The 27,009-nt window shown below is 44.5% G+C and overlaps 1 protein-coding gene across 1 annotated transcript in view; it reads left to right on the plus strand.

Annotated features, from left to right (window-relative positions):
- LOC149451990 (kinesin-like protein KIF13A) overlaps positions 1–18,647 on the plus strand; it is a 40,134-nt gene extending 21,487 nt beyond the window's left edge. The window contains exons 4-10 of the mRNA XM_089689874.1: positions 1,230–1,454; positions 1,658–1,686; positions 3,795–3,818; positions 5,867–5,890; positions 10,422–10,668; positions 13,600–13,814; positions 18,156–18,647. Coding sequence (XP_089546000.1) covers positions 1,230–1,454; positions 1,658–1,686; positions 3,795–3,818; positions 5,867–5,890; positions 10,422–10,668; positions 13,600–13,811 — 761 coding nt within the window. The 3' untranslated portion in view covers positions 13,812–13,814; positions 18,156–18,647. The remainder of the gene's footprint in view (positions 1–1,229; positions 1,455–1,657; positions 1,687–3,794; positions 3,819–5,866; positions 5,891–10,421; positions 10,669–13,599; positions 13,815–18,155) is intronic.
- Positions 18,648–27,009: the final 8,362 nt, after the last annotated feature.

Consider the following 27,009-nt stretch of genomic DNA (forward strand, 5'->3'; position numbering starts at 1 on the left):
TGAGTGGCCTTATTCTATCTTTATATTTTATATGGAGTGGCAGGATTACACTATGTAGTTTTTTTCTCTGCACACTATTGAGGAATCCATGGAGGAATAGAGTGGAGACGAGGGCTATACCATAGCAGGGTGAAGAAGGAGATTTGAGTTCCTTTGGAGGGGTTATAGGATCCCTTATATCCTATAAGGCTCACTACTCACCTCCATCTGGTGAGTGCGGTCAACATTATTTCTCACGTGGTGGATAGGTGGAAGCACATTTGGAAGATTTTTGATTGATTTTTTTTTGGTTTTGATGGGAATAAGGACTTATATATATTTTTTTTTTTTTCATGGACACTTATTATAAATTTAGTGTTTATCTATTTGTGTTATTTTAATTTTAGATTTTGCGCTGTTTTTGTGTTGTTTATTATTGGTGTTTTTTCACTGGTGCACAGCTGCATAATCATATAGTTTTTTCTTTTTTATGGCGCTGGGATATATACTTTTGGTTTTAGGTGAGAGGTAGAGGCCACTGACCAGAACATGAGTACCAACATAGTGGTATCCCAGGGCACTTACTAGCTGCTGCAGTCCCCCCTTAGGGGGGTCCGATCTACACCCAACTGCGGCTTTAGCATCAGGACTCTGAGGTATTCAACGAGACTCCCTTGAACTGTATATCACCCTACTGGTCCACAAGGAAATATATAATTGCAAAAGGGTTCAATATTCAGGGTCCCTTGGCGACCAACAATGTTACAGGCTGTCCCCGAGTGTCCGGGTACCATTCTTCTGAGCAAAGAAAACGCCATAGGCTATGGATCAGGGTAGCGCCAGTCTCTTAATCCTGGCTGGAACTTATGAGAAGCTAACTATCTTTGTCCAGAGAACTAAACCAACATGACTATCACGTAAGACACTAGCAAAAAAAAAATGGAACCTGGCATAATGGTGATGAGTTATATAAGGGAAAGGACTTTTTTTGGACAGTGTCCAATCACCTGAAAGTGTCAGCATAACCCTACCACCATGAATTTGAAGATGTTCTGTGTTCCAGGGATTTACAAACAAGGATAAAAATATTTTTGTATGCTAACAGTACTGACTTATACAGAGACAACAAGTGGGTAAAATGCTCAAGTTAAAAAAAAATGTATAACAGTTTTGTTTTAGTTTACTAAACTTAGTAAAACTGGAGCTGTCATATAGATATAGTCTAATCTATAGTCTTGTCTACTCTGTAGGTCCAGAAAACATAAAAGTTGTGATAACTGATGTGGAGGATATACATTCGGAGAGGAAGATTACAGAATGGTGGATGGTGGGAAGATGCTGGGACTGGGAACTCCTGACTCTCAGCAAAGCAGAAATGAGATCTCTGACTGAACATAAAATAAACCTTCTATCAGCAGAGAGAAGAATGGCCAATAAACTCCGACACATCTACCAGATCGTACACGAGGCTGCAAGTAATAGGGACATTCCATTATTTTATTCCTCTATTATACTCCTGTAATACTGTACATTGAGTATGTTTTTAATGAGTATTATAATGTGTGCAGTATAAGGTGTGGTCTGTTGAGAGACTGCCATTGCTCTCTTATTTTTCTGAAAATGTCTTCCCCTCATTACATTTCCACAATGTCTCATATTTGTCTTTTGTTCTTTACAGAGAAGACATTTAATCAGGAAATTGAGAAGGTAAAATATATATTTACTAGCAATTTCTCATATCATTGTTCATTCTACCTCTAGATCTATTATTTTTACATTCTGTTTTACAGACCAAGCTGAGCAGCAAATATGAAAGTTAGAGGGGTTCAGACAGACCACATAACACTGCTGGTGGCGGGTGGGGGGTCGGGTGTTAAAATGATCATCTTTTATTCTTTGTAAAGCTTTTTTTCCAAATGAAACAAAACTGGTGCAGTAACTGTTTAAAGTGTATTAGTTCAAGTTGGGCTTTAATATATTAGTCTCTTAACTAAAGTCAATTTCACACTTGTCCATCTAAGACCACACTGTCCACAAGGTGGATAATGGCTCTACTGGCCAGATAAACAGGTAATAAATCTGTTGCTGCAGTGTGACTTATGTTGTAATTATCTCAGGGACCATTAAATGCCCTCACACATCCTCATTTATTTAGAATAATGGGGTGTAAGGTCATTTGAGTTGGGGTCCCGGCCTTTGGTTGTTAGTCAACCTTTCCTGGCACTCATTCTAGGTAACCCAGGTCACATAAGCATTGATGGGCAAAACTTCTGGGCTTTTGGTGGGTAGGGCAACAGCTGATGCCTTTCTTCCTTTTGTCTGATCCAGCAATGGAGACAACATTTAAGCAAACATAGAGCTGGGGTGTGTGCGGTCCTTCAGGGAAGGCAGGGTTTGAATTACTCCCTAAGAAGGATGAGTTTGGCTTTAATTTGGGTTTGGACTGTCACTCCCACCCACTGCTGCTAAGTCAGCTGCAACCAGGGCATTCCATGCTCGTAGTTTCATGTACACAAAAGGACAGGGATGCTTGTGACATCATTGAACTAATATGGCCACATGGACATATTAGGTCAGTGTTATTGGTCATTTAAGTCCATGATATCATGAGCATCCCTGCCTCTTTGGGTATGTGTAGGTGTGAGGCAGGGAATGTCCTTGAGCTGCATTGGGAGGGAGTGACAGCTCCCTTCCAGGTTCATTGCAAACCCAAGTTCGAACCAAACCAAGTCTCATCCCTTCTCCCCAGTAGAAAAAGAAGGGAAACTGGAGTGTAACCCCCCTTAGTTGGGAAGCGTTTATAAACTAAACCCTGGCTGGAACTGTGTGGACATGGGTCTCTCCATTGCAGCTGTTTGGAATGTTAAAAGCATATATGCCATAGAGGTAACTAAGAAGTAACAGATGCTGGAAGCATTCATCTTGGTAATATGGAATTCTGGTCTTGACTATCATGATTCCTTTTGGAAAGGGGGGAGTTCTCCTGATCTGTGTGCAGGCACAGAGGGACTTATACAGGCCTACAATGTGGGCACAATAGTTACATAGTTAGTCTGACTGAAAATAGACAAAAGTCCATCCAGTTCAACCATTAAAAAAAAAAGAAAAAAGTTATAATCCTATACCCACAGTTTATCCAGAGGAAGGCAACCCCCCCCCCCCCCCCAGCAAAACATGATCCCATTTTCTCCTGCAGGGAAAAAAATTCCTTCCTGACCCCCTGAGTGGCAATTGGATATTCCCTGGATCAACTTTACCTATAAATGTTAGTATCCGGTTATATTATGTGTATCTAGGAACATATCCAGGCCTTTTTTAAAGCAATCCACTGAGCTGGCCAGAACCAACTCTTGAGGGAGTCTATTCCACATTCTCACAGTTCTCGCTGTGAAGAAACCTTTCTGTGTTTGGATATTAAATTTCTTTTACTCCAGACATAAAGAACACCCCTTTGTCCTCTGTGATGACCTAAGGGTGACCACAATAGTGGCACCGTATCCTGGTAAGGTCAGGCTGGGCCTTGCCTACAGTAGAATTCCCATGGAGATGATGTCTTGCTGTTTCACCTGAGGGAAGCGGGAACGTTGGGGAGTCCCATGCAAAAGTTACACCACATTGTATTCCTCAAACATAAGTAGACAAAATGTTATGTTCCAACACCGATAGACTGAATCATCATATACATCAGTTTTTTATTTTGTCTAGATTTGCACCTAAAGGAAACTTGTACTAGTACCCATTACACATTCTAGCTTTTATTTTATATCCGTGCTGTGCCTTCTCACTAATTCTTTTCAGTTTATTTTTTTATTCAGGTTTCTGTGATGTATCCATTCTGGGTAAGTAAGTCAACCACCTCTCTTCTTCATCCACTCTTATATTAACATATATAAACCGATATAGTGCTGTATAGACATTTTTTAATATTTGCATGCCTGGGAACATTTGTAAATCAGTGGGCTTGAGAATGGGGTTGAGACAGAGGGTGGAGTAAGGGTGGGGCAAACCGTGGCATTTATCATCATGGCACATCTCTGGAAAGAAGCACGAAGTCCATACAGCTCTGCGGGTCAGCACAAGTGAAGATGATTGTGTAGCAGCACAAATGCCAGAATTGTCACAAAGTTCATATGAACATATATCAGCTGTCATGAAGCAATTACCATATCTGTAATACTGGGTAAGGGTGAGGACCACCACTATAGAGGATTGTAACACAGGTTTAAAGTATCCTTCTAGGTTGGCTTCAAATACACTTCTGTGTAAAATATTTAATCTCCCAGTCTCTGACAAATGCAGGTCCCACATCTCAAACCAGTATACTGGGAGTTGCAGTATCTGTAGGCAGTAAACACAAAGAAGACAATTGCAATAAAACTTGTAACTTGTATTGAGCAGAATACCAAACACCCTAGCGGGAAACACCACTTTGGGAAAAATAACTCACAGTTCTATGTAGTCACAAATGTTGGTGAGGAGAGGTGTCGACCGCATCTGTTTCAGAGAGGTAAGTGTGGCCTGGCCGGTCCATTCCCAAAAGGGAAAGCTTATTTCCAGGTTTACGAGGCCCCAGCCTTTCCCTCCTCATTGGGAACCTTTCCCTACCTCTAGTTACAGTCCCTAACAAGTGGGGTTTCCTTCGCTTTGCTAAGCACTTGCAAAATGCTTGCCAAAACTGGGTGGAAGGAACTTAAATAGACCTTCCTGACCCAAGATGGCCAGCAAGGGTCACATGGTCACAGTGTAACTAATCATAACGGTACTGCATTGAACCAGGAAATCATAGAGAAACTATGTTTCCCTTGGACTTCCTCTCCAGGCAGTGGTACCACTTGGGTCGAGTAGGGTGTCTATATCTTTCAGACATGCCTGAAGCAAGTGGTAGGTCAGGGACAGGTACTCCCTGGTTAGGACAAGTAAATAGTGTGAGGTAAGATTCCCAGTGAGCAAGGATAGATCAGGGAGGTCTCCTCCTGTCTGGGATACCATTCAGTGCCTGGTAAAGGAATGTAAACTCTCCTTGTAGGCTATGGGGTTAGGGAAGGCCAAGGCAGTAGGCACCCAAAGGAAAAACATGGCACATACAATGGTAGAAATTCAAACTTATATTGTTACACACTCCAGAAACAGTACAGAGTCTTTCCAACAATATAGGTCAAGCGGCAACACTCATAGCAGTATGCAGGGCTTGCAGAAGAAGAGAGCAATGCACAGAGGCTGGCTGCACTTGGCACCAGGGGCAGTTGGAAGGCAGTTGCTGTAAGCAGAAGTAGCAGAGGCGTTCCCCAGAGAGCTCTGACAACAATCCCTATGCTGTCCCTACCCCTCTGAAACCTTTCCCTGCATTAGGCACACTCTGCCTGACAGACGGGTTCCTGTCCCTGACCTAGCCACACACAGAATGCACAATGACCCAAGGCTTCTTGTAAGCTCTGCCCTTACTAAAGATGGCCACAGAGGTCACCTGGGTGGCAGTGTCCATTTGGATGGCAGTCTTCCTGATGACATGTATGGAGGCCATTCTCTTTGCAAGGTAGTTGCAACTGCGCCTCCTGTGTAGGGAAGTCAGCCTGCACCTGACTACATCCTCATTTGCAGAAGCAGCACAATTTGGTAGTCAGTATACAATCACCCCTTTAGCAGAAGCCATCCTATGGTGACACAAACTGTGAGATGCTAAACATGATTATAGCTTTATTCTTGGATTGCTTTGTTTCAGTGTCAAAGCATTGCTTGCGGTGTTGCTTTTATACTGTTTACAATTAATACAAGTTATGTCAGTGCTCCACAAGACTGTGTGCTGGAATTGACTTTAAATAAACATGGTTAGATTTTCTTTATATCAGTACTGTGCCATATCACCAATTTACTTCAATTTCTTTAGCAGGCCTTTGGAAATGTAACAGCCTGGGTAAGTAGGGCTCTTTATACTTTCTTTGCATTTGGATGTACCCCACATTTTAGAAAGGTATTTTGAGTGTTTTACATGCATAATCAGCTTCAGGAGTTTTTGTTTCAGCCAATAGAAAATAGTAAGGGAAGGACCAGGGCCAATGCTAGACTATTTAGCGCCCTAGGCAAGACAAGCCAGAACCATGACACTGACCACACTCATATGAGTGATGGGAACACATCTATTATCATATACAGTGTCTCACAGAAGTGAGTACACCCCTCGCATGTTTGTAACTACATCAGCAATCTTGTCTCCAAATATCACCCAAACCGTACTCTCCGCTCCTTGCATGACCTCCTGCTCTATAGCTCCCTTGTCTCCTCCTCCCATGCTCATCTCAAGGACGTCTCCAGAGCTTCCCCTATCCTCTGGAACTCTCTACCCCAAATTTATCAGACTATTGCCCACTCCGCTCACTTTTAGGCGATCTCTGAAAACCGATCTCTTCAGGGAAGCCTATTCTGCCCTTAGCTAATAATGGAATCTTCTACTCTTCCTAACAGTCCATCCCCCACAGTTACTACCTCTTGTACCACTAGCCCCTCCCTCCTAGATTTTAAGCTCCAAGGAGCAGGGCCTTCCTATCCCTCTTGTATTGAACTGTATTGTTGCTGTATTGCCTCCCTTTATATTGTAAAGCGCTGAGCAAACTGTTGGCGCTATATAAATCCTGTATTATAATAATAATAATAATAATAAAATATTTTATTCTACCTTTTCATGTGACAACACTGAAGAAATGACACTTTGCTACAATATGATGTAGTCACTGTACAGCTTGTATAACATGTAAATTTGCTGTCCCCTCAAAATAACTCAACACACCGCCATTAATGTCTAAACTGCTGGCAACAAAAGTGAGTCCACCCCTAAGTGACAAGGTCCAAATTGGGCCCAAAGTGTCAATATTTTGTGTGACCACCATTATTTTCCAGCACTGCCTTAACCCTCTTGGGCATGGAGTTCACCAGAGCTTCACAGGTTGCCACTGGAGTCCTCTTCCACTCCTCCATGACGACATCACGGAGCTGGTGGATGTTAGAGACCTTGCGCTCCTCTACATTCCGTTTGAGGATGCCCCACAGATGATAAATAGGGTTTAGGTCTGGAGACATGCTTGGCCAGTCCATCACCTTTACCCTCAGCTTCTTTAGCAAGGCAGTGGTAGTCTTGGAGGTGTGTTTGGGGTCGTTATCATGTTGGAATACTGCCCTGCTGCCCAGTCTCCGAAGGGAGGGGATCATGCTCTGCTTCAGTATGTCACAATAAATGTTGGCATTCATGGTTCCCTCAATGAACTGTAGATCCCCAGTGCCGGCAGCACTCATGCAGCCCCAGACCATGACACTCCCACCACCATGCGGCCCCAGACCATGACACTCCCACCAACATGCTTGACTGTAGGTAAGACACACTTGTCTTTGTACTCCTCACCTGGTTGCTGCCACACACGCCTGACACCATCTGAACCAAATCAGTTTATCTTGGTCTCATCAGACCACAGAACATGGTTCCAGTAATCCATGTCCTCAGTCTGATTTTCTTCAGCGAACTGTTTGCAGGATTTCTTGTGCATCAACTTTAGAAGAGGCTTCCTTCTGGGACGACAGCCATGCAGACCAATGTGATGCAGTGTGCGGCATATGGTCTGAGCCCTGACAGGCTGACCCCCCACCCCTTCACCCTCTGCAGCAATGCTGGCAGCACTCATATGTCTATTTCCCAAAGACAACCTCTGGATATGATGCTGAACACGTGCACTCATCTTTTTTGGTGGACCATGGCGAGGCCTGTTCTGAGTGGAACCTGTCCTGTTAAACCGCTGTATGGTCTTGGCCCCCGTGCTTCAGCTCAGTTTCAGGGTCTTGGCAATCTTCTTATAGCCTCGGCCATCTTTATGTAGAGCAACAATTCTTTTTTTCAGATCCTCAGAGAGTTCTTTGGCATGTAGTACCATGTTGAACTTCCAGTGACCAGTACTAGAGAGTGAGAGCGATAACACCAAATTTAACACACCTGCTCACCATTCACACCTAAAAACTTGTAACACTAAAGAGTCACATGACACAGGGGAGGAAAAATGGCTAATTGGGCCCAATTTGAACCTTGTCACTTAGGGGTGGACTCACTTTTGTTGCCAGCGGTTTAGACATTAATGGGGGAGTGTTGAGTTATTTTGAGTGGACAGCAAATTTCCATGTTATACAAGCTGTACACTGACTACTTTACATTGTAGCAAAGTGTCATTTCTTCAGTGTTTTCACATGAAAAGATATAAAATATTTACAAAAATGTGATGGGTGGACTAAATTCTGTGAGATACTGTATAATCACTGCCTCTCTTATCATCCATCAGGTATAGGGAGTCCTAGAATACCCTGGTCTCCAACTACACAGCCTGCAAGTTCTCCATCCAGCCTGTCGGGCTAAACGGAATGGCTGCAGCTACTGGATATTGATGGTGATCTGGCAGTGCAGGCACTTACCCTACATGGGAAGAGGCCAATTGAGGCTACCTTCTCCATGGCCAGGTTCCAGATGCTGGGGGTGAGGGAAGCCAGGCAAGATGGGCACCAGCTCAGCTTCTGGCGACATTGGTTGCAGACCAGGTGTCCGGCCTAGCACTGCAGAATGGGAGGCAGCACATAGTCAAAGCAGATGGGACACTCAAACAGAGACCTCTGCTCACTGTGCTATTGCTGGGACATCAGCCTGGAGATCACCACCACCATAGCTGCTGATGAAGGGGGTGTGGTGGGGCCAGAGGTGGCAGGGAAAATGTTGGGGACCGTAGAGGACAGGATGTGCGGTGGTGGGGGAGGTGGTGGCGGCTTCTGTTTCCCGCCCGGTTTGTTAGCACAGGGTCCAGAAGTCCTGGAGAGAACCATAGAAGTCTGGAGGGGGTGATTAGTAATCTTTTGGCTGGAGGGGGGTGCAAGACAAGCAGCGGATCATGGCATATAGTGGATCCCCAGAACACAATACAACCCTGGCCCCCACCAGCGCTGTCAGCACTGGAGACGGACATTAGCTCATCCTACATTCTGGAACATTGTCACGCATCATCATGGAGCTAAGCATGTCCTGAGTAAAAAAAAAGGATGTAGTCACTGTACAGCAGAGGATGAGGGCTGGGACCAGTGGTTGTGGCTGCTCCCTAGGTGGCAGTGCACTCTAGGAGGCTGCCTAGTTTGCCTAGCGTTAGCGCCGACCCTGGGGAGGACACTATTTCTTACAGGCTAAAAAGCTTCTGAAATACACCTAATAAAAAAGGCCTTCTCATGCAACAGACGGGGTCAAAATGCCAAGTTTTCCTCAAAAACAGCACAAGTGGCTTTTAGAGTGTCAGGAATAGAGCTACGGGTGCCAAGGAATTCATATGTGAATGGTCTTCTCTTATATACATGGGATTGAATTTGTCCAGAGTCTTGTAGCTTTGAACTCCAAGCTGCAATATGCTCAAATGTGAATGGGACCTTGGAAACTGAAAGTTTGATTGGTCTCTAACCACTTTCCGTCTTTGCTATAGCCAAAAGATGGCTACGGCGCAGTTGTCTGGTCTGGGAAGGACTCTATAGACGTTGTCCTAGTATTCCACCCCCTGCAAGCCCCTGGAGCACGCATCAGGCTGGCTTTGTGATCGCTGTGTTCTTTGAACACAGCTGATCACATGCAGGGTAAACGGCCAATCACCGCTGATCACATGCAAACACACTTGCCAGTTATCGGCATTCCTTTGCTCATACGCTGTGTCTATGTGAGGAAAGGAAAGCCGATAACTGGCAAGACTATCAGTACATGGTTTACACTGATGATCAGTGCCCTGATTATCACTGCAACCCCTCTGTGCCAGTCAGTGCTCATTAGTGCAGCTTGTCAGTGCCCATCAGTGCAGTATACCAGTGCCCATTAGTGCCACCTATCAGTGCTGCCTATCACTGTCCATCAGTGCTGTCTCATCAGTCTAGCCTCATCAGTGCCCATCAGTGCAGTATACCAGTGCCCATTAGTGCCACCTATCAGTGCTGCCTATCACTGTCCATCAGTGCTGTCTCATCAGTGAAGCTGCATCAGTGCCTCATCAGTGCCCATCAGTGCAATCTCATCAGTGACCATCAGTGCAGCCTCATCAGAGCACATCAGTGAAGAAGAAAAATTACTTATTTGCAAAGCTTTTATAAATGTTCTGTCTTTTTTTGTTTGTTTAGCAAAAATAAAAAAATAAAAAAACAGTGGTGATTGAATACCACCAAAAGAAAGCTCTATCTGTCTCAAAAAATGAAAAAAAAAATGAAATTCAGTACAGTGTTGCATGACCGCCCAATTGTCATTCAAAGTGCGACAGCGCTGAAAGCTGAAAATTGGCCTGGGCAGGAAGGTGAAAGTGCCCGGTATTGAAGTGGTTAAGTTTTACTTTTACAGATTACAAGACTACAAATAGGTTTGCATATATGGAAATTTTATTTTGTTTGTTTCTTTATTTTAGGTAATGTACAAATTTGGGATCTTCTCCAGATCAACAATTAGTGATTATTCCTGGATAACTGAATTGCTCCATTCAGATAATTTCAAGGCTCATGTTTCAGAGGTCATGCCTTTAGACATCAGCAATGACCCAACCAATACTACGATGTGCACCTTCGGTATCTTGCACTTCACCAAGAAGAAAGGACAAGTCAATGGGATGGATGCAGCAGATTGTCGGCTGATACAACAATACAGAACTTGTCTTGGTAAGAGATATTATAATATCTGTATTTATTAAATAGCTGTTAACCCAATCAGTAAAATCTAATCTATCTTTTAACATGTTAATCTAATTCTGACCGCCAATTAAGTAAGACTGTCACCCCTCCAAATATTAACCTAACATCTTAACCCTTTCCTTCCCTAAGTCATGTACAGTCTCAGTCCATTGTTCTTCTCCGGGTCTAACTATTTGTGAAACAACATCACATGCAGTTGTATGTTAGTTTTCTATGTAGTGCCACCCCTGTAGGGGTCGCTGGTAATAGCTGCTTCTTTCTCAAACAGTACAGAGGCCACCAGTCACCTAAGCAACAGTCCATTCATTCCGGCTCCATGGGTTTATCATGTTGTGGTTTATTGCTTGTGGAACTTATAACAGGAGAGGAATTGGAGTATGGGAACGCTCAGAAACATTATTCAAAGGAACTCTTCTCCTTGTAAAGACAGCACAGTCTAAACTCTCACAGCTGGGGACCATGAGGTATCTTTCTCAACTGTCTTACAGCTTCACAGCTAGGGACCATGAGATCAGTCTCTTTGGCACTTGATTACCCTGCACAGCTTCATAGCTATAGGTACCCAATGCAACTTCAGGAACAGTGCACAGTACTGGAAGGCAGTCTTCACTAAGCTTACAGTCCAGGATACTGCTGAGATCAAGGGAATGGCCAATATCTGAGACCCTATGAGAGCAGTTTCAGTCAGATAGCTACTACTGGTCCTGGTCACGCAAAAAAAACAGCACACAGTCACTAGGATCTTGAGCCTAGGTCAGTATTCACAAGGACAACTGCACAATTCATAGCTTCCTCCAGGTTCTCTTTGACTACATGATAGCTACTAACTCCTAGCTTCTATTGGGTACTCTTCAGTGAGGGAGAGGTCAATACTCCCAATGACACAGGACAGCTATACACTGTCCTGCTTCCACCAGGCACTCTTCAGTAAGCTCTCCAGACCAGATCCTTAGGTGAGGTCTCTTAGCGAGCTCCATGGATGCTTAGGAATAACACCCCCCCCCCCCAACTCTGCCACGGCTGGGATCTTGATATATCAGAAAACTCTAGCAGAGTTTCTTCAAGGTATTGCAGTCCATGAGGCTGTGGAATGTCTTTAGCAGGACAAGAACAATCTCTCCAGGGCTCCATATGACAGTGTGTATCAGCTTCCCCAGCTACCAGGTGGGTGAACCTCTCCAGGGATTGGCTAGGCTCTGATCAATATTTAGGCTGGTTATTTTAATTATCCATCCTTAAGCTCTAGAAACAATTTCTAGAGGTGGGGGGAATAATACAACTCTCAGCCTGTGAAACTATGAACAGACTAAGCCAAAAACAAAATTTACCTAGCAACCTGATTAGGAGGATGCTACATCTGTATGAAGAAGCCATATAATATTTTTCCATACACAATTTGTCAGTTGGTCCATCAGATAATGTACAATTTTTATTTTTGTAAGCACTTTTTTAATTTAAGGAACATAATGCATTGTGCAATTATATAAATCTTGATGAAAAAGATTTGACATTCATCTCAAAGCCCAACTCAGAGCAAAAAAGAGGTTTTGGGGCTGTGTCCGCACTGCAAGGGTTACCTCCTCGTTTTCTCCAGGGAAAAGAGAACGTTTATACTCACCTGATGCTCCATTCCAACAGCAAACAGTGCTCCCCCATGATCCAGAGGTGGACTGTTCCTGGTGTCATCACGTCCAGAGCAGGTCTATGGTCTTGATGATGTCAAGATGTTACTGTTCTTGACCGTTACACGACAGAGGGGAAGGAGCTGCAGGGACATGTTTGGGGAAGATCTGAAGATCAGGTAAGTATGTCTCCTTTCTCTTGCCTCCTAGATAAAAATTAGCAATTAACCATTGCAGTGCAAGCACAGCACCATTGCAAGGGAAAACTTTTGATTTGCCCGGAGTTGGGCTTAAATGACAGGTCACATTGTGAATGTGTTATGCATAATTTCTTGGCAATAAAGTCCCAGGCATGTACGTGTCAGGGTTGTTGTTGGTGGTGGTGGTGTGGGAGGGGACACAGAATACCCAAATATTACTTGCCTGAACACAAAATTTCCAAAATTTTGCACAACTTTCTAGATTCTACATCTCCTGGCTGTCAGAGTTTGAAATGACCAGAATACAGGACTTGCCTCACTCGAGATCAAGATTTCCTGGGGTTCCAGAGCTGAGAAGGTTAATGTGATGGTTCACAACCAATCACTCACTACCTATTTTGTAGGGGACAACCGAGGCTGCTTGCCCTAAACCTAACACATTATCTTACAACTGACAACATCTACGGACTTCCCAGGCGGGGAGACTCCAAGAACTTTCTAGCCCCAGGCCCTAATGCTCAGGGGAGAGAAACATACAAATCATAGCACCACCATCTCATGGCCTAAGCCAAGGAGGGAAGACCATATGGTAAGAAGTCTGACAAATATTTAGCACCTGCTTAGCACACTTTACCAGGCCCTCAATTCCTGGTGATTGGCTGGGTCATCAGATAATTCATCACACTGACTGTTAATCTTCTGTTCACAGACAGCAGTCTTTTCTAGAAGAAATAACAATCCATGTTTAGGGAAAACTCACAAGGAAAACCTTAAAATATGACTATAGTCCACTGCTCCTAACTGCTTCCATAAATGTTGAAAAAGAGATTTTGGAAAAATACTAGATACCTATCAACTGAAAAGTAGGGAAGAAATAAATATGAATATTAATCCCAATACTACCTCATTATGCCTACCTATCCCTCTTTATTGTGAGCTCCAGTGGCTGAAGACAATTGGAAGACTACCATAGATTGAATAATAATTGATTCTTCACACAAAATGTGAATGATGATGATCTGTACATACAGGAGGGAGAATGTAACTCTGATTATGAATACTTTGTGTGTCTACAGGGAAGGATAATGTGATCATAGTAATAGATGATGTGGAGGACAGCAGTGATCAGGAGAAGATCCGAATATTGGAAAGTCATCCTGACAAGGAAGAATTGTACCACAATCTCTTTTTATTTAGTCAGAAGGAAAAGTCATCAGACTATGGAACCTTATTGTCATCTCTGCTGAACATCAATGAACTTCAGGAACAACAGGTTGATGATATGTAGAAGGTAACTTGATGTCATCGATGTAATCTTATGTAGCCATCTGCTTGGTTAGACAGAAAAAGCAAGTTATGACATAGTGCTGCAGTTGCTCTCTATGCCCTCAATGAATTGTTCATGCTGGATCTAGTAACATTGTCTCCCTACTGCCAGCAGGGGGAGCAGACAAGCCAAAGGGGCTCCATAGACTTTTATATTGGCTGCATTGGATTGTGGGAGTTGAAGCCCTAAATTAGAGCTATGATATGCAATCCTATGGACAATTGAACTGCAGTGCCCACAAGGAGACAGTGTGAGGAAGAAGAAAAGGCTGTATTTCCCAGTTGTCAGACCAAATAAACTTCCTCCTTTAACCACACAGAGACCAGAGTGGGCACACCTGCCTTTCTGGGTGTGTTTCCATCTGATATAAGCCCATGACCTAAGTCACAAATTGCAGACACATCCATAGAACATCTGAACAACAGGACCATTGCTGCCATATCACTAGGATTGGTGCAAGGGCAGTACTTCCATTAATTTGTTGATGCTAGTAGAGACTGAGAACTTAGGGACTGGACATTTGATTAGCAGCCTTTACCACTGCATGCAGACTTTACTAGACTTACTTTACTAGAGTTTACTAGATTTTACTAGGGCTGTGTGCACCACCATAAAGACTGGGTCCCATTGCTAGCCAGCTGAATAAACTAGGGCAAAGGATTGTCTCTTCAGACAAGCTGCTTTGCAAGGACTTCACTCACTGCCTAAAGTAATGGGTATCACCTGGGACTTAGCAGAGTCATCCCTAGAGTCCATGATAGCAGCATAGTACACTGGTTAGAGGAAAGTTATTATAGTACCCTTTATCATTGTGGTTAATGGTATCTGTGGCATTGTTTAATGCTGATTTGCAGATTACTAGGTATAGATTAATTTACCCATATAGTTCTTTATTCTAAACTACTACAACATAGTAACTCTTTTGTCTAGAGAATTGTGTTTGCTTTACAGTCTACTTGTTCCTATATATACAGTACATATTGCTACCTACTTTGATTTGTTACAATATAACACACTTCTTTATTTCTAATTAGTCTGGTGCTTGCTTCCTGGTACTGAATTATAATTGTGTGCAGAGTTTTTTTGTGCTTTCAAGAATATTGTAGTTTTTACCTGCTTAATCTGGTGTGCCAGAGGGGCTGAGGTTGTCAACTGAGTCGAGGCAAAGAACACAGAAACCAATCTACTAAGTGGCTTCTTAAGGGGGAACTCTACACATGGGGCTATTCTGAGCATAGACAATCAACACAACAAGTCAGAGACAGTCAACATAAACCCTGCTGCAGCTAGCTTGGTGCCAAGTGCAAAATGGTTGACCGGAGTGAAATGTGGCAGTCAATGTGCTCAACCATAACTGGGTTTAATAGCAGATCCGACAAGCTGTGACAGCACAAGCTCCGGACCAATGGACTGGCTATGAAAATGGACCAAGTCACTTCTCACACCTACAGCATGTAATTCTGAAACGGAAAAGAGAAATTCTTTCCTGCTTTCAAGGGGCTAGTATACAGCTGACTAATGATGTCGCAACCCGTACAGCTGAGAGTGTCAGGATCCAATCCAGAGAGCTCACATCATCCCCCGAAAAGGAGCTCCTATGCCAGTGGCCTCTATTAGCATAGGGGCAGAGTTTTTCAATGCTTTGAGGAACTTTATGGCAAAGTATAATCAGACTAGCATTATCCATTCAGGGGCAGGCTACAGAAAGCTGAGACTCTTCTTTGGAAAACAGCCAATGCCCAATGAAGATGAGGAGTATGAAGCCAGGCTATGTTGGCTCTGGAAGAATGGTTGTCCCCGAAGCAAAAAATAAAAAGTGTATCCCTGAGAGCTTGAGAGGAGATCAGAAATCTCAAGTTTAGTTAACAGACTTGTACAGCTTATGATTTCCTCACCATGTTGCAGGAGGAATTTGAGCAAGTGAAGAAGGCTTTAGATCTGATTTATCAATTCAAATATGCCTTTCACTGCCAGGAGGAACACCAGCCCGAGTACATCAGACTACTAAACAAGATGTTGTTTCAAATCACAGTTAAGAAAGGAATGGCAAGTATAGATCAAGCCAGAATGAAGCAAATTCTGAGATGTGCTTTACACTCTGATTCAGTTTGCATCCAGCTAAAGACTTCAGAGAATGGCATGTCACTAAAGTATTAGTATCAATAGAACAGTAAAAGAGGAGGAAACCATACTTGAGGCCAAGAAAAGCTGTGGCTAGGCCAGCACCAGCATTACTGGATGAAGCTGGGTCAGTGGATGAGACAGATGTCACTATGGAGATAACTACCATGTCACAAATGATAGAAGTGATAACTCAGCTGGCAGCCAAAATCACCACAATGTCTGGTGAAAATGTACCAGGGCCCAGTCAGTCTTTAACCTGTACAATTGTTTCTGTTGAAAAACCAACGGGTCAAAGGGTTTTCTTTAACTGCCTCACTCTTCTAATTATAATATTAGAAGAGTGGGGCACTACTGATGGGTCTGTTCAAGCCCACAAGCCCAAACCCACAAAAGTCCTCAAGCCCACAAAAGTCCAAATGCCAGTGCCAGAAACTGGTGGGAAACTTTAGAGTTCCCCAGTGAAGAAGCCAACTAGATCAAAAATGAAAGATGCAAGGGAGCAACAGCAGAGGTATAAAGCCTCACAGAGGGCCACCCTTCTGTTTCTTAGCACCAGTCCAACTTACCATCTTTGGCTTCAGTTACCTGGCCTCATGGAGACAATGCGCACCAATCTCCATCAAAACAGTTAAAGCAACAAAACCAGATCAAGAAGAAAGTACAGTTACAGGCTGTTGAACCTACTCCGAGTAAGTTTCCTGACAAGTTTGTAGGGCCTTCGTCCATAGTACCAGTCCAAGTGAAAGGTGTTTATACTAGAGCCTTACTGGACACAGGAGCACTAGTAATCCTGTTGTACTGAGACTCCTCCTAGAAATACCTTAAGCATTTACCCCTACAGAAGTTGGAAGACCTTGAGATCTGGGGTATTGGGACTCAGATGTTCCCCTATGATGGGGACTTACCAATAAAGCTGACATTCGATTCCTTTGTAATTGGACAATCAGAGACATTTGATACCCTAGCTGTTGTCTGCTCCCCTCCTCCTGGGGCTAAGAAGAACTCCCTGCTAGTGGGGACAAACACTGATCTTGTGAGGACTACTCATTCCCCTTGCAGCAAGAAGGCATCCACCTGAAGCTACCACAAGCATACCAGCATGCAGTATAGAAGCAGAAGGCTCTAGTGGAAGGAGTATGGAAGTTGTGGAAAATGGACAAGGGCAAGAAGGTAATGCAATGGGAAGCAGCGTGATTATGAGTTACAGTCAAGTTTACCTGGGACCAGCCTGGACCTTTTGTTGTCCTCAATGCTGATTCATAGAAGGAGGACACTGGAATTGAGCTGATTCCTGAAATTGTGTCAACCAAGGCGCTGCAATGAAGCCATGGGAGGATTACTCTCAGTGTTCTCAACACTACCGATTATCCTGTGAAGTTGGGGCCCGAATGTTGAACAGACAAGTAAATCCAGCTTTTCCAGTCTCCCCATCCAATCTGGCGAGGGGAGCAGCGGATGTGATGAGGCTCTACCCACAGAATACCTCAATTTCATCCGAATGTAAAGAAAGAGGCAAAGCCCAACTCTTGAAATGGTGAGGGATGTTCTCTAAAAATGACTTTGATGTGGAGTACACAAAGTGCCCAACACAGAATTTGCCTTCAGGAAGACAAGTTCTTCAGAGAATGAGCCCAACAGATTCTTTTGTGTGACCTAGAAGACCTTGAACAATTTGCTAAATTTAAGGGAATGGGTGCCATCTGAGAATCACAAAGCTCCTTTGCCTCTCTCTTAGTAGTAGTGACTCCCTTAGAATGTGTATTGATTACCGAACATTCACCTGGAGTACTATTGCTAATCAGAACACTAACCAATGAATAGAAGATGCTCTTAAATGTGTGTCTGGGGCAAATTGGTTCAGTGTGTTAGGACTGAGCAGTGTTCATGTAATGGCATGCAAGAGTCGCTTAGTCCTAGAGTTCTAGAGTCCAACCTGTCTGATGACACCCCACGTAAACGACAGGCTGGGTTCACAGTAAATGGAAGTGTCATTCAACCCTGAAGAATACTGCCAGCACTGAACCAAGGAAGCCATCAGGGGCAGAACCGGAGCATGAAGAGGGTAAATGAATATTGCCAATATTTTGTTTTTAAACAGGAGGGGGAAACTTAAAACTTGTAGAAAAATATGTTAAAGTTCTACTTTAAGCCTGTTATCGTTGATTCTGTGTTGTTTTTCAGACAGGAAAAGAGCAGGTGTGGGTGGCCATTGATGAGGACAGTGAAGCAGAGAAGAATCACATACTGCATAGTCTGCCCAAAATCCAGAATCTGACCAAAGATCTCTACCATATTAGACGTGGACCTGCAGAACAGAAAATGAGAGATTTGGAGCCAACAAATTATTCTCATGACTGTCACTATGACACTGTATGTAACTGACATTCCCACAATTTCCTTAGCTGTCCCTGGAACAGCAACCAATATTTGGTAGAAGACAACCTATTTTCCCATGAAATGTAATTTGTTGTCATTATTATTTAGAAGCACACTGCGTAAAATTGACAATTTTTACTTTGGTAAACATACCAGGCATTTATTGATTTATGGAATTGTGTCTTAAAGCTTATCAAGTTGTACGTATGGCCATGCAGTCCACCAATACAAAATACAAGCATGCATTCTTCTAATAATCACGTTGCTGTATTATTAAAAATATGTTTTTGGAACTGCTCTTCTTGCAATTTGTCTTTACTGACTATTTAAATCAAGAATTGTTTTAAAACACCATGGAATTTATTTATAAAAATATTTGCATAGCTGTTCATCCATCAATTATTTCTGTGTAAATATAAAAAATCAAATGTTGTCAGGCTTTATTCTCTGCGTCCTGAAAATGTATGAATGTGGAAATACAGCATTATGGCCACCAGACAGTGCTGACTACTGACCATAATTTGGCATTTTCCATGCTCACGCATTCGATCTGCAGAAAATATAGTCGGAGAACATTCATTTTTGCTCCATTCTTATAGAGTACATTTACATGTAGTTTTGATGGCTAAACAACTATTTGATTTTTTTTATAAATGCCCCCCCCCCCCCCAAAGGACATATTATGATGGATAAAACATTGTTTGGGTTTTTTTGTTAGTGGATGTCACAGATCAGCAGTAAAGCCCATGTTGAAAAGAACAAGGGTCTCTTCCCTACAAACCTGGCTGGGGGTTGAGGGGGGGTCTGCAGAGTTTTTTGGAATCTGTAAGCAGCTTTTACCAAGAAGGGGGCACCTAGATACCACAGCCCATGTTAATAAATATGGGTAAGTATGGGGTACATAGTACCCCTACTCATTCACAGAAAGTTAATAACCTAGAAATAAAGACACCCAAACATTTGAAAAATCCTTTATTACAAAAATTAAGAATCTCCAAACATGGCCCTTGCTGTAAATCCATCATCAATCACGTCCTGCAATGCAGATCCACCTCGATTACAATGTCTGACAACCGCTGATCCACAGCAATAACCTGCCTTGGGAGGAGAAGGAGTATCCTGTGGGGGGAAGACAATGGAGAGGAAAACATAAAAGCTCACCAATAGTGATGGGCTAAATACCCTTGGTTTGCGGTCAAATATTTGAACCTACCGAAAGTTCGACCGCGAATTTAAGCTACTAAAATGAGTTATATTATTAAGTCATGCAGTATTTTAGTCATGAAAACATTCTTTAATGTTTCAGCCGGCAGCTAAATGTAAAAAGAATTGATTTTACCTGACAATTAAAAAGAAAAAAAAATGGCGCAGGGTCCCCCCTCATCGAAACCAAGCCCATTGGGTTTGGTATAGATTTTGAGTGGAACCCCCCATTCCAACATTAAAAAAAATGGCGTGGGGGGTTATCTGAGCATGCAGCCCGGCAGGTCAGGAAAGGGAGAGCCCCCCCTGCCCCAAACCATACCAGGCCACATGCCCTCAACATGGGGGATGCTTTAGTACAGGAGGGCTCCCCCCAAAAGCACCTTGTCCCCATGTTAATGGAAACAAGGGCCTCTTCCCCACAACCGTGGCTGATGGTTCTGCGGGTCTGTGGGCAGGGGGCTTATCGGAATCTGGAAGCCCCCTTTAACAAGGGGGCTCCCAGATCTCAGTCTCCCCTCCTGAACCATGCCAGGCCACATTCCCTCAACATGGGGGGGTGCTTTGGGGCAGGGAGGCTCCTCCCCAAAAGCACCTTGTCCCCATATTGATGGGAACAAGGGCCTCTTACCCACAACCCTGGGCTGTGGTTGTGAGGGTCTGCAGGCAGGGGGATTATTGGAATCTGGAAGCCCCCGTTAACAAGGGGGCCCCCAGATCCCAGCTTCCCCCCTATGGAATAAGCATAGGGTACATGGTACTGCTTTACGTTCACAAAAAAAGTGTAGTGTAAAAAATTACAGTAAACAGTCTTTCACAAGTCCTTTATTAAAAACAAAAATTAAAAAAATGTCCCTCGAAGTAGATCCAATGTCAATCATGATGCCCGCAGCCACCGCCAACCAAAAAAAAAAAAAAACGACGCTGGCTCCCGCTGTCTGACAGCTGTGCCTGGGTGACAGTTTTTCTACACTGGCTGCCCACAAAAAATAATGAGCAAGGTGTGTAGAGGTGACCAAGTGAGGTGGATAGAGGAATCCTCCTGGGGGATACATTGTATTCTGACACCAGGGACTCTCCACTGTCAGAATACTTTAATAAGCGGCTGCAGCCAATGATCGAGAAAAACCTTCTAACTTTCTCTTTTGATGGAAGTCGATGGTTAGATCGACTTCTGTAGAGCAGGAATGGGCAGACATAGATTGAAATTTGGCCAGTCCAACTTTGGACTATGGCCAACTTTAGTATCAGGGTTACAGGGAGGGTTAGTGGAAGGGTTATAAGTAAGAGTAAAGTGGTTCTAAAAGCTCAAGGTTTTTTGCCTTTATGCATTCTATGCATGAAGGTCAAAAGCCTTCTGTGTGCAGCACCCCCCCCCCCCGCCAGCCCCCCCCAAAACTCACCTAAGCCCCTTCTCAATTCAACGATTTGCACTGGAGTCTTGGCTATCCCGGGACTCCCTCTTCTCATTGGCTGAGACAGAAGCAGGAGCCATTTGCTCAAACTGCTGTCAACCACACCCAGTGAGCCAATGAGGAGAGAAAGGGGACTACTCCATGTGTTAAATGGACACACAGAGCAGAGGGTACCCCCATAGCAAACTGCTTGCTATGGGGGCACCTAACATGAGGGAGGGGCCAGGAGAGCCTGTGGGGGATCCCGGAAGAGGAGGAGCCGGGCTGCTCTGTGCAAAACCACTGCACACAGCAGGTAAGTATAGACATGTTAGAATCACTTTGAGTGATAAGTTAACCTTTAGTAACATGTTTCCCTCATATTTAAGCTGTAACATGTTACCAACTGAGCAACCACCGCACCCTCCCAAGCCCCTGTTGTGACAGCGAGCCCGGGATCTTCCTTGCAGCACCAGCTGTCACAATTTTAAAAAAAACATGGCTGTACGGGGCTCTGCCCACCTAACAGAGTCACTCACTGGCAGAGTTCTGTGAATGGGGGAATTACAACTAGCGTCAGCCATTGCGCCTGATGGCCTTTAGTTGTTAATGAACTACCAGGGTGCTGATGAACGTTCTAGGTAGTTCATTAATCCTTCCTCTCATTCAGTAACTGCCTGCCTGTACGAGGTATGAGCAGACAGCTACACTGACCATCTGCAGGAGCCTAAGATTGCACCAGCCATCTGCTATCCATCTGAACCTTTCCTTTAATGTGAGGGTTAATGACAGGGTTAGTGTTAAGGTAACTGGAATTGTTAGTGTTATTGTCAGGGATCTCCTCGATCCCCGCCGCGATGGTCCCGGCGCAGGCGCAGTGCACCGCCCTGTGCAGGGACACGGGCACTAGGTCCGGGCCGGCCGCGGCGTTCGAGTTCGCGCATGTGCAGTAGAAGCCACGGCCACCCGCTGGGCATCAATGGCAGCGCAGGGCGGGATATTTAAATGGCCCTGAGCTGTCATTCAGTGCCTTCTGGTCTTACCTGCATCCTGTGAATCTGTGAACCTGTATCTAGTAAGTTATTTGACCCGGATTGTTCTTGACCTGCTGATTTCTCCTGCCCGACCCTTGCTTTGCCTGACCTCTCTTCTGAATGCCCCTCATTAGATCTGACCTGCTGTTGCTGACCTGGCGTGTGACCCGACGATTCTCTGCCCGCTCCCTTGTACCATACCGTCCTCTACGTTACCGACACGGCCCAACTGACTTCGCACTTGCTCAGCAATCCATCCATCCCATCGGGGACACCCGACCTCCTCATATCAGGCTCTCCCTGGTTGGAGCCCCTGGCGAACACCCCTACCACTGACGGGTGTGCTCAGTAGTTGCGACCTGGTCTCGGGGTACTCCAAGTCCATCCCCACCATCAGGGGCTCTGGTGAACAAGTGCCCTGGGACTTAGACTCCGCGCTCTGGGCACGCCTGACCAGTGGAGTGCTAGTGGTGCCGCTAGGCGGTCCCTCACAGTTATAGTGACCACATATGCATCAATGTTTTTATTGAATTAACGTGTGATTCGGTCAACATGATCGAATACCCAAATGGTCAAATAGCCATGACTTCCCTTGAAAACAATATAGACTCAATTTTGAACAAATTCAATCAAACGGATGTAGCACTATCCCCTTGAGGGTTGCTTGAGTAATAAGTTTGGGTTCCCTGGCAATCTGGACCTCCCAGTGAAAGCCCACCCTCTGCTGACACCACCTGGCTCTGGTGACCCAGATAATTCACACCTACAAAATGGACTCACACACAGAGTAATATAAACCAAACAAAGTTGAACTGTAAGGTAACTGAATCAAGAATAACAAAATAGCATTGGCTTTGATAGTAACTCTGGTCAATATTAGCAATTGTGAACCAATATACATCAACATGTACAATAAACAACAGTATTTAATGACAGGCCTGCTTTCAGAGATGACCCAACACCTCCAATCTGAGAAGTCTGATGGTTCCCCAGTGAGCAGAAACTGCAAGTAATCTCACAAAGGGTCCTCAGAACTAGATGGCAAGGGTTAAATGTGAAAGAGGAAGCACTTCTGTGTATAATTTACAGTGTCCACTTTAACAGCTCTGTGTTATCTTCAGCGCACTGGTTGGGGCCCAATGGATGTATGGCTGTGTATACTGTAGGGGGTAGATGTAGGTTCCTCATGGTAATCACTCCTAGTTGATTGGCAGGCAAAAGAAAGGTTTAACACTCTTCTCAGTGATTAGTGTAGAGTTCCGTTTAAGAGCTTCCATAGTAGAATGAGCTTGTAGTAACAAACAACAACACAGTGGTATCAATGTTGGAATCAGAGATAGTGCCCTTTTCAGGTTAAGGCACAAATGAACAATGGTGGATATCCTGCTAGGCAGATAATCACTTGTTTGTTAGTTCAATGAGCACTTGTCACACTGAGTCTGTAGCACTGCGTTCTGTGATCAGGGTGGATGGTATCTGTGGTGTAAATGCACTCCAGCAATACCGCTGGCTCGGTTAGGCAACAACCCGACACCTGTGGGCAGTGTTCACTACTATGGGCTAGTGGGCAACTGTAGTGGCAGTCTAGCAATGTTCACTATGACAGTGAGGTGCATTGGGTTTCTCTCAGTCAATCACTCTGGGCTAAAAGGGTGCAGAAGTCCATCTCTCGCATAAGAACAGCCCTTGGCCCCTCAGGCCTGAAGCTCTGCTCTCTCTCTGCTCTCTCTGCTGTTGGCTTGCAGCGCAGTGGGCTGGACTATCAGAGAATTCCTCCACTTTCTTCTTCTCTTTGGTTCCGTGGCCCAGTTCACCTCTCCTCCAGCAGCACACCTCCGCTCTCTTCACTTTCCCCCACACAGACTTTTCTCCTGTTTGCAGGCTTTGCTATTTATTTTTCCCTGCCCACATGCTATGACTGCTGGGAGATGTAGTCTCAAACACCCTACTTTCCAGTTAAATCCTGCTATTCAGAAATACAAGCCCCGTAGTCCAATCCTATTACTATGAAGGACCCCGCCCCCGCTCAGCAGACCACTAAGATCTAGTGTCTCTTTGCTATACTGCAGTAACAGCATTTCAATGGGTTACTATGAGTTGATTGACCTCGTGGGAATATTATTGATTGTTTTGTATCAATTGACATCACTTATTTTCATGAGTACGGCTGTATTGCAATCAATCATATTATGAGAATACATGGTAAAAACACATATGCAATCAATACCTATTGCTAGTACATTATGATGGTATTTTTGCGATCGACTGAAACTTCCCCGTATGTTGCAAATCAGTTGAACAGGTTGTTAACTATAGAACGATTACTCCTATCTAAATAGATCGATCCAGAAAGAAATTAATCATTTAACGGAGCATGTATGTCCACCATTAGGGTCATGGGAGATTAGTTTGAGGACTAAATGGAGGGTCACAGCAATAAAAGAAGTGTTAGTTTTGAGGTTGCATGGAGGGTTAGTGTCAAGATTATAATAAAGGTTAATGTTATTTTTATTTTATAATTTTATGGTTATTTTTTTTTTTTTTAATTTAAATATTTATTATTAGTTTTTCACAGTAATAACAATAGAAAAAAAAAGATAAAAAAAACATTTTCATCTCAAGCATCATAAATATACAATTATTTCTTATTACTTCATTTACCCCCCTCTTGAAACATTGACCCCTCCCCCCCCTAACCCCCCCCCACTCTGCATTTTCCTTATCTTTTATCCAAAGCAAGCATATCCTACCCATCTATCTGTTCTCTATGACGTTCTACTTTTCACTTTCTCAAGTTTATTACAAAGTTTTCCCATTTTTCCCATTTCGCGAGATATACCTCCAACTTATCTTCCTGTATATAATATGTCTTCTCCATCATACTAGTCCAGTTTACTCTTTCTATCCACTCCTCCTCTTTCGGTATTTCTTTTTTCTTCCAATACTTGGGGATCAGGCTTTTTGCTGCGTTCAAATAGTACCCTAAGCCTAATTTCTTATATTTACTAACTGATAGCTCTGAACTGTGTAACAGGCACAACCCTGGATCTAACCCGATGTTCATTTCAATGATGTTCTCTAGAGATGAGCGAAGAAATGAAAAATTCGATTCGACTGATTCGGCGAATTCGTGGACAATATTCGATTCGAGTCGAATAAATTCGCTGTGAATTTAACTTAAAAAAGGGTGTTTCTAGGCTTCAGAGAGACTTAATATTAGTGCAGAACACTGTACCTTTAATTTAAATGCCCTTGGAGTCTGCTGGGGAAGAGAAATAATACTGTCTGTCAGTATGACATGCAGATGAGTGCCGTCGATCTTAGAATCACTGCACACTTCACTCCTTTGGCCAGTCACGGGGCCAAAACCAGTGTTTGGAGCCACAGTGTGGCGGTGGAGGCAGCAGCAATGGGAGGCCATACAGCAACCTATGACAAAATGGAAACCAGCAGGAGCGTGAGGAGACCTGAAAGTGGCACATGGCAGAGTGGGAGCAATGGGAGGCGGTACAGGGACCCAGGTCACACTGTGGGCCCAGCAGCAGCGTGACCAGGCGGTACGGGGGCCCATGGCCGATATGGGGCTTGGTGGCACCTATGGAAGGCCTGTAATCTGCCAGCAACCTATGACAAAATGGACAACCGCAGGAGTGTGAGGAGATTTCAAAGTGGCACATGGCAGAGTGGAAGCAATGGGAGGCCGTACAGGGACCCAGGTCACACTGTGGGCTCAGCAGCAGCGTGACCAGGAGGTACGGGGGCCCATGGTCGATATGGGGCCTGGCGGCACCTATGGAAGGCCGCTAATCTGCCAGCAACCTATGACAAAATGGACAACCGCAGGAGTGTGAGGAGATTTCAAAGAGGTACATGGCAGAGTGGAAGCAATGGGAGGCCGTACAGGGACCCAGGTCACACTGTGGGACCAGCATCAGCGTGAACAGGCGGTACGGGGGCCCATGGCCGATTTGACCTCATTCATCCCATAGTCCTGCCGACTCACGAATAGCGTGGCCTCCTCAAAGGGCCTGAGCAAGCGCAGGTGTCACACATGAGCTGACAATGGCTGACATCTAAGTTACACAGGGAGTACCTTTATCCGCTTTTAACATCAGGAAATCTGTGATGGCCTTTAGCTGTTCGTAAAGGCGGTCTAACATATGTAGGGTTGAATTACACCTTGTTGCAACGTCACAGCATGAGGAGTCGGTACGGGGGCCCATGGCAGATTACATGTCTGGCAGCAGCAATGGGAGGCCCGTAATCTGCCTGCACCCTATGTCAAAAAATTAAACACACCAGCAGTGTGAAGAGACCTGAAAGTGGCACATGGCAGCAGAGTGTGGCGATGGAGACAGCAGCAATGGGAGGCCGTACAGGGACCCATGAGAGACTCTGGACTTGGCAGCAGCATGAGGAGGCGGTATATAGGGGCCCATGGCAGATTAGGGGCCTGGCAGCAGCTATGTGAGGCCCGTAATCTGCCTGCACCCTATGTCAAAAAATTTAACACACCAGCAGTGTGAAGAGACCTGAAAGTGGCACATGGCAGCAGAGTGTGGCGATGGAGACAGCAGCAATGGGAGGCCGTACAGGGACCCATGAGAGACTCTGGACTTGGCAGCAGCATGAGGAGGCGGTATATAGGGGCCCATGGCAGATTAGGGGCCTGGCAGCAGCTATGTGAGGCCCGTAATCTGCCTGCACCCTATGTCAAAAAATTTAACACACCAGCAGTGTGAAGAGACCTGAAAGTGGCACATGGCAGCAGAGTGTGGCGATGGAGACAGCAGCAATGGGAGGCCGTACAGGGACCCATGAGAGACTCTGGACTTGGCAGCAGCATGAGGAGGCGGTATATAGGGGCCCATGGCAGATTAGGGGCCTGGCAGCAGCTATGTGAGGCCCGTAATCTGCCTGCACCCTATGTCAAAAAATTTAACACACCAGCAGTGTGAAGAGACCTGAAAGTGGCACATGGCAGCAGAGTGTGGCGATGGAGACAGCAGCAATGGGAGGCCGTACAGG

The sequence above is a fragment of the Staurois parvus genome, unplaced genomic scaffold, assembly GCF_062004578.1.
Source record: "Staurois parvus isolate SC_StPar_1 unplaced genomic scaffold, SC_StPar_1.0 ptg000503l, whole genome shotgun sequence".
In the NCBI taxonomy this organism is placed as follows: Eukaryota; Metazoa; Chordata; class Amphibia; order Anura; family Ranidae; genus Staurois; species Staurois parvus.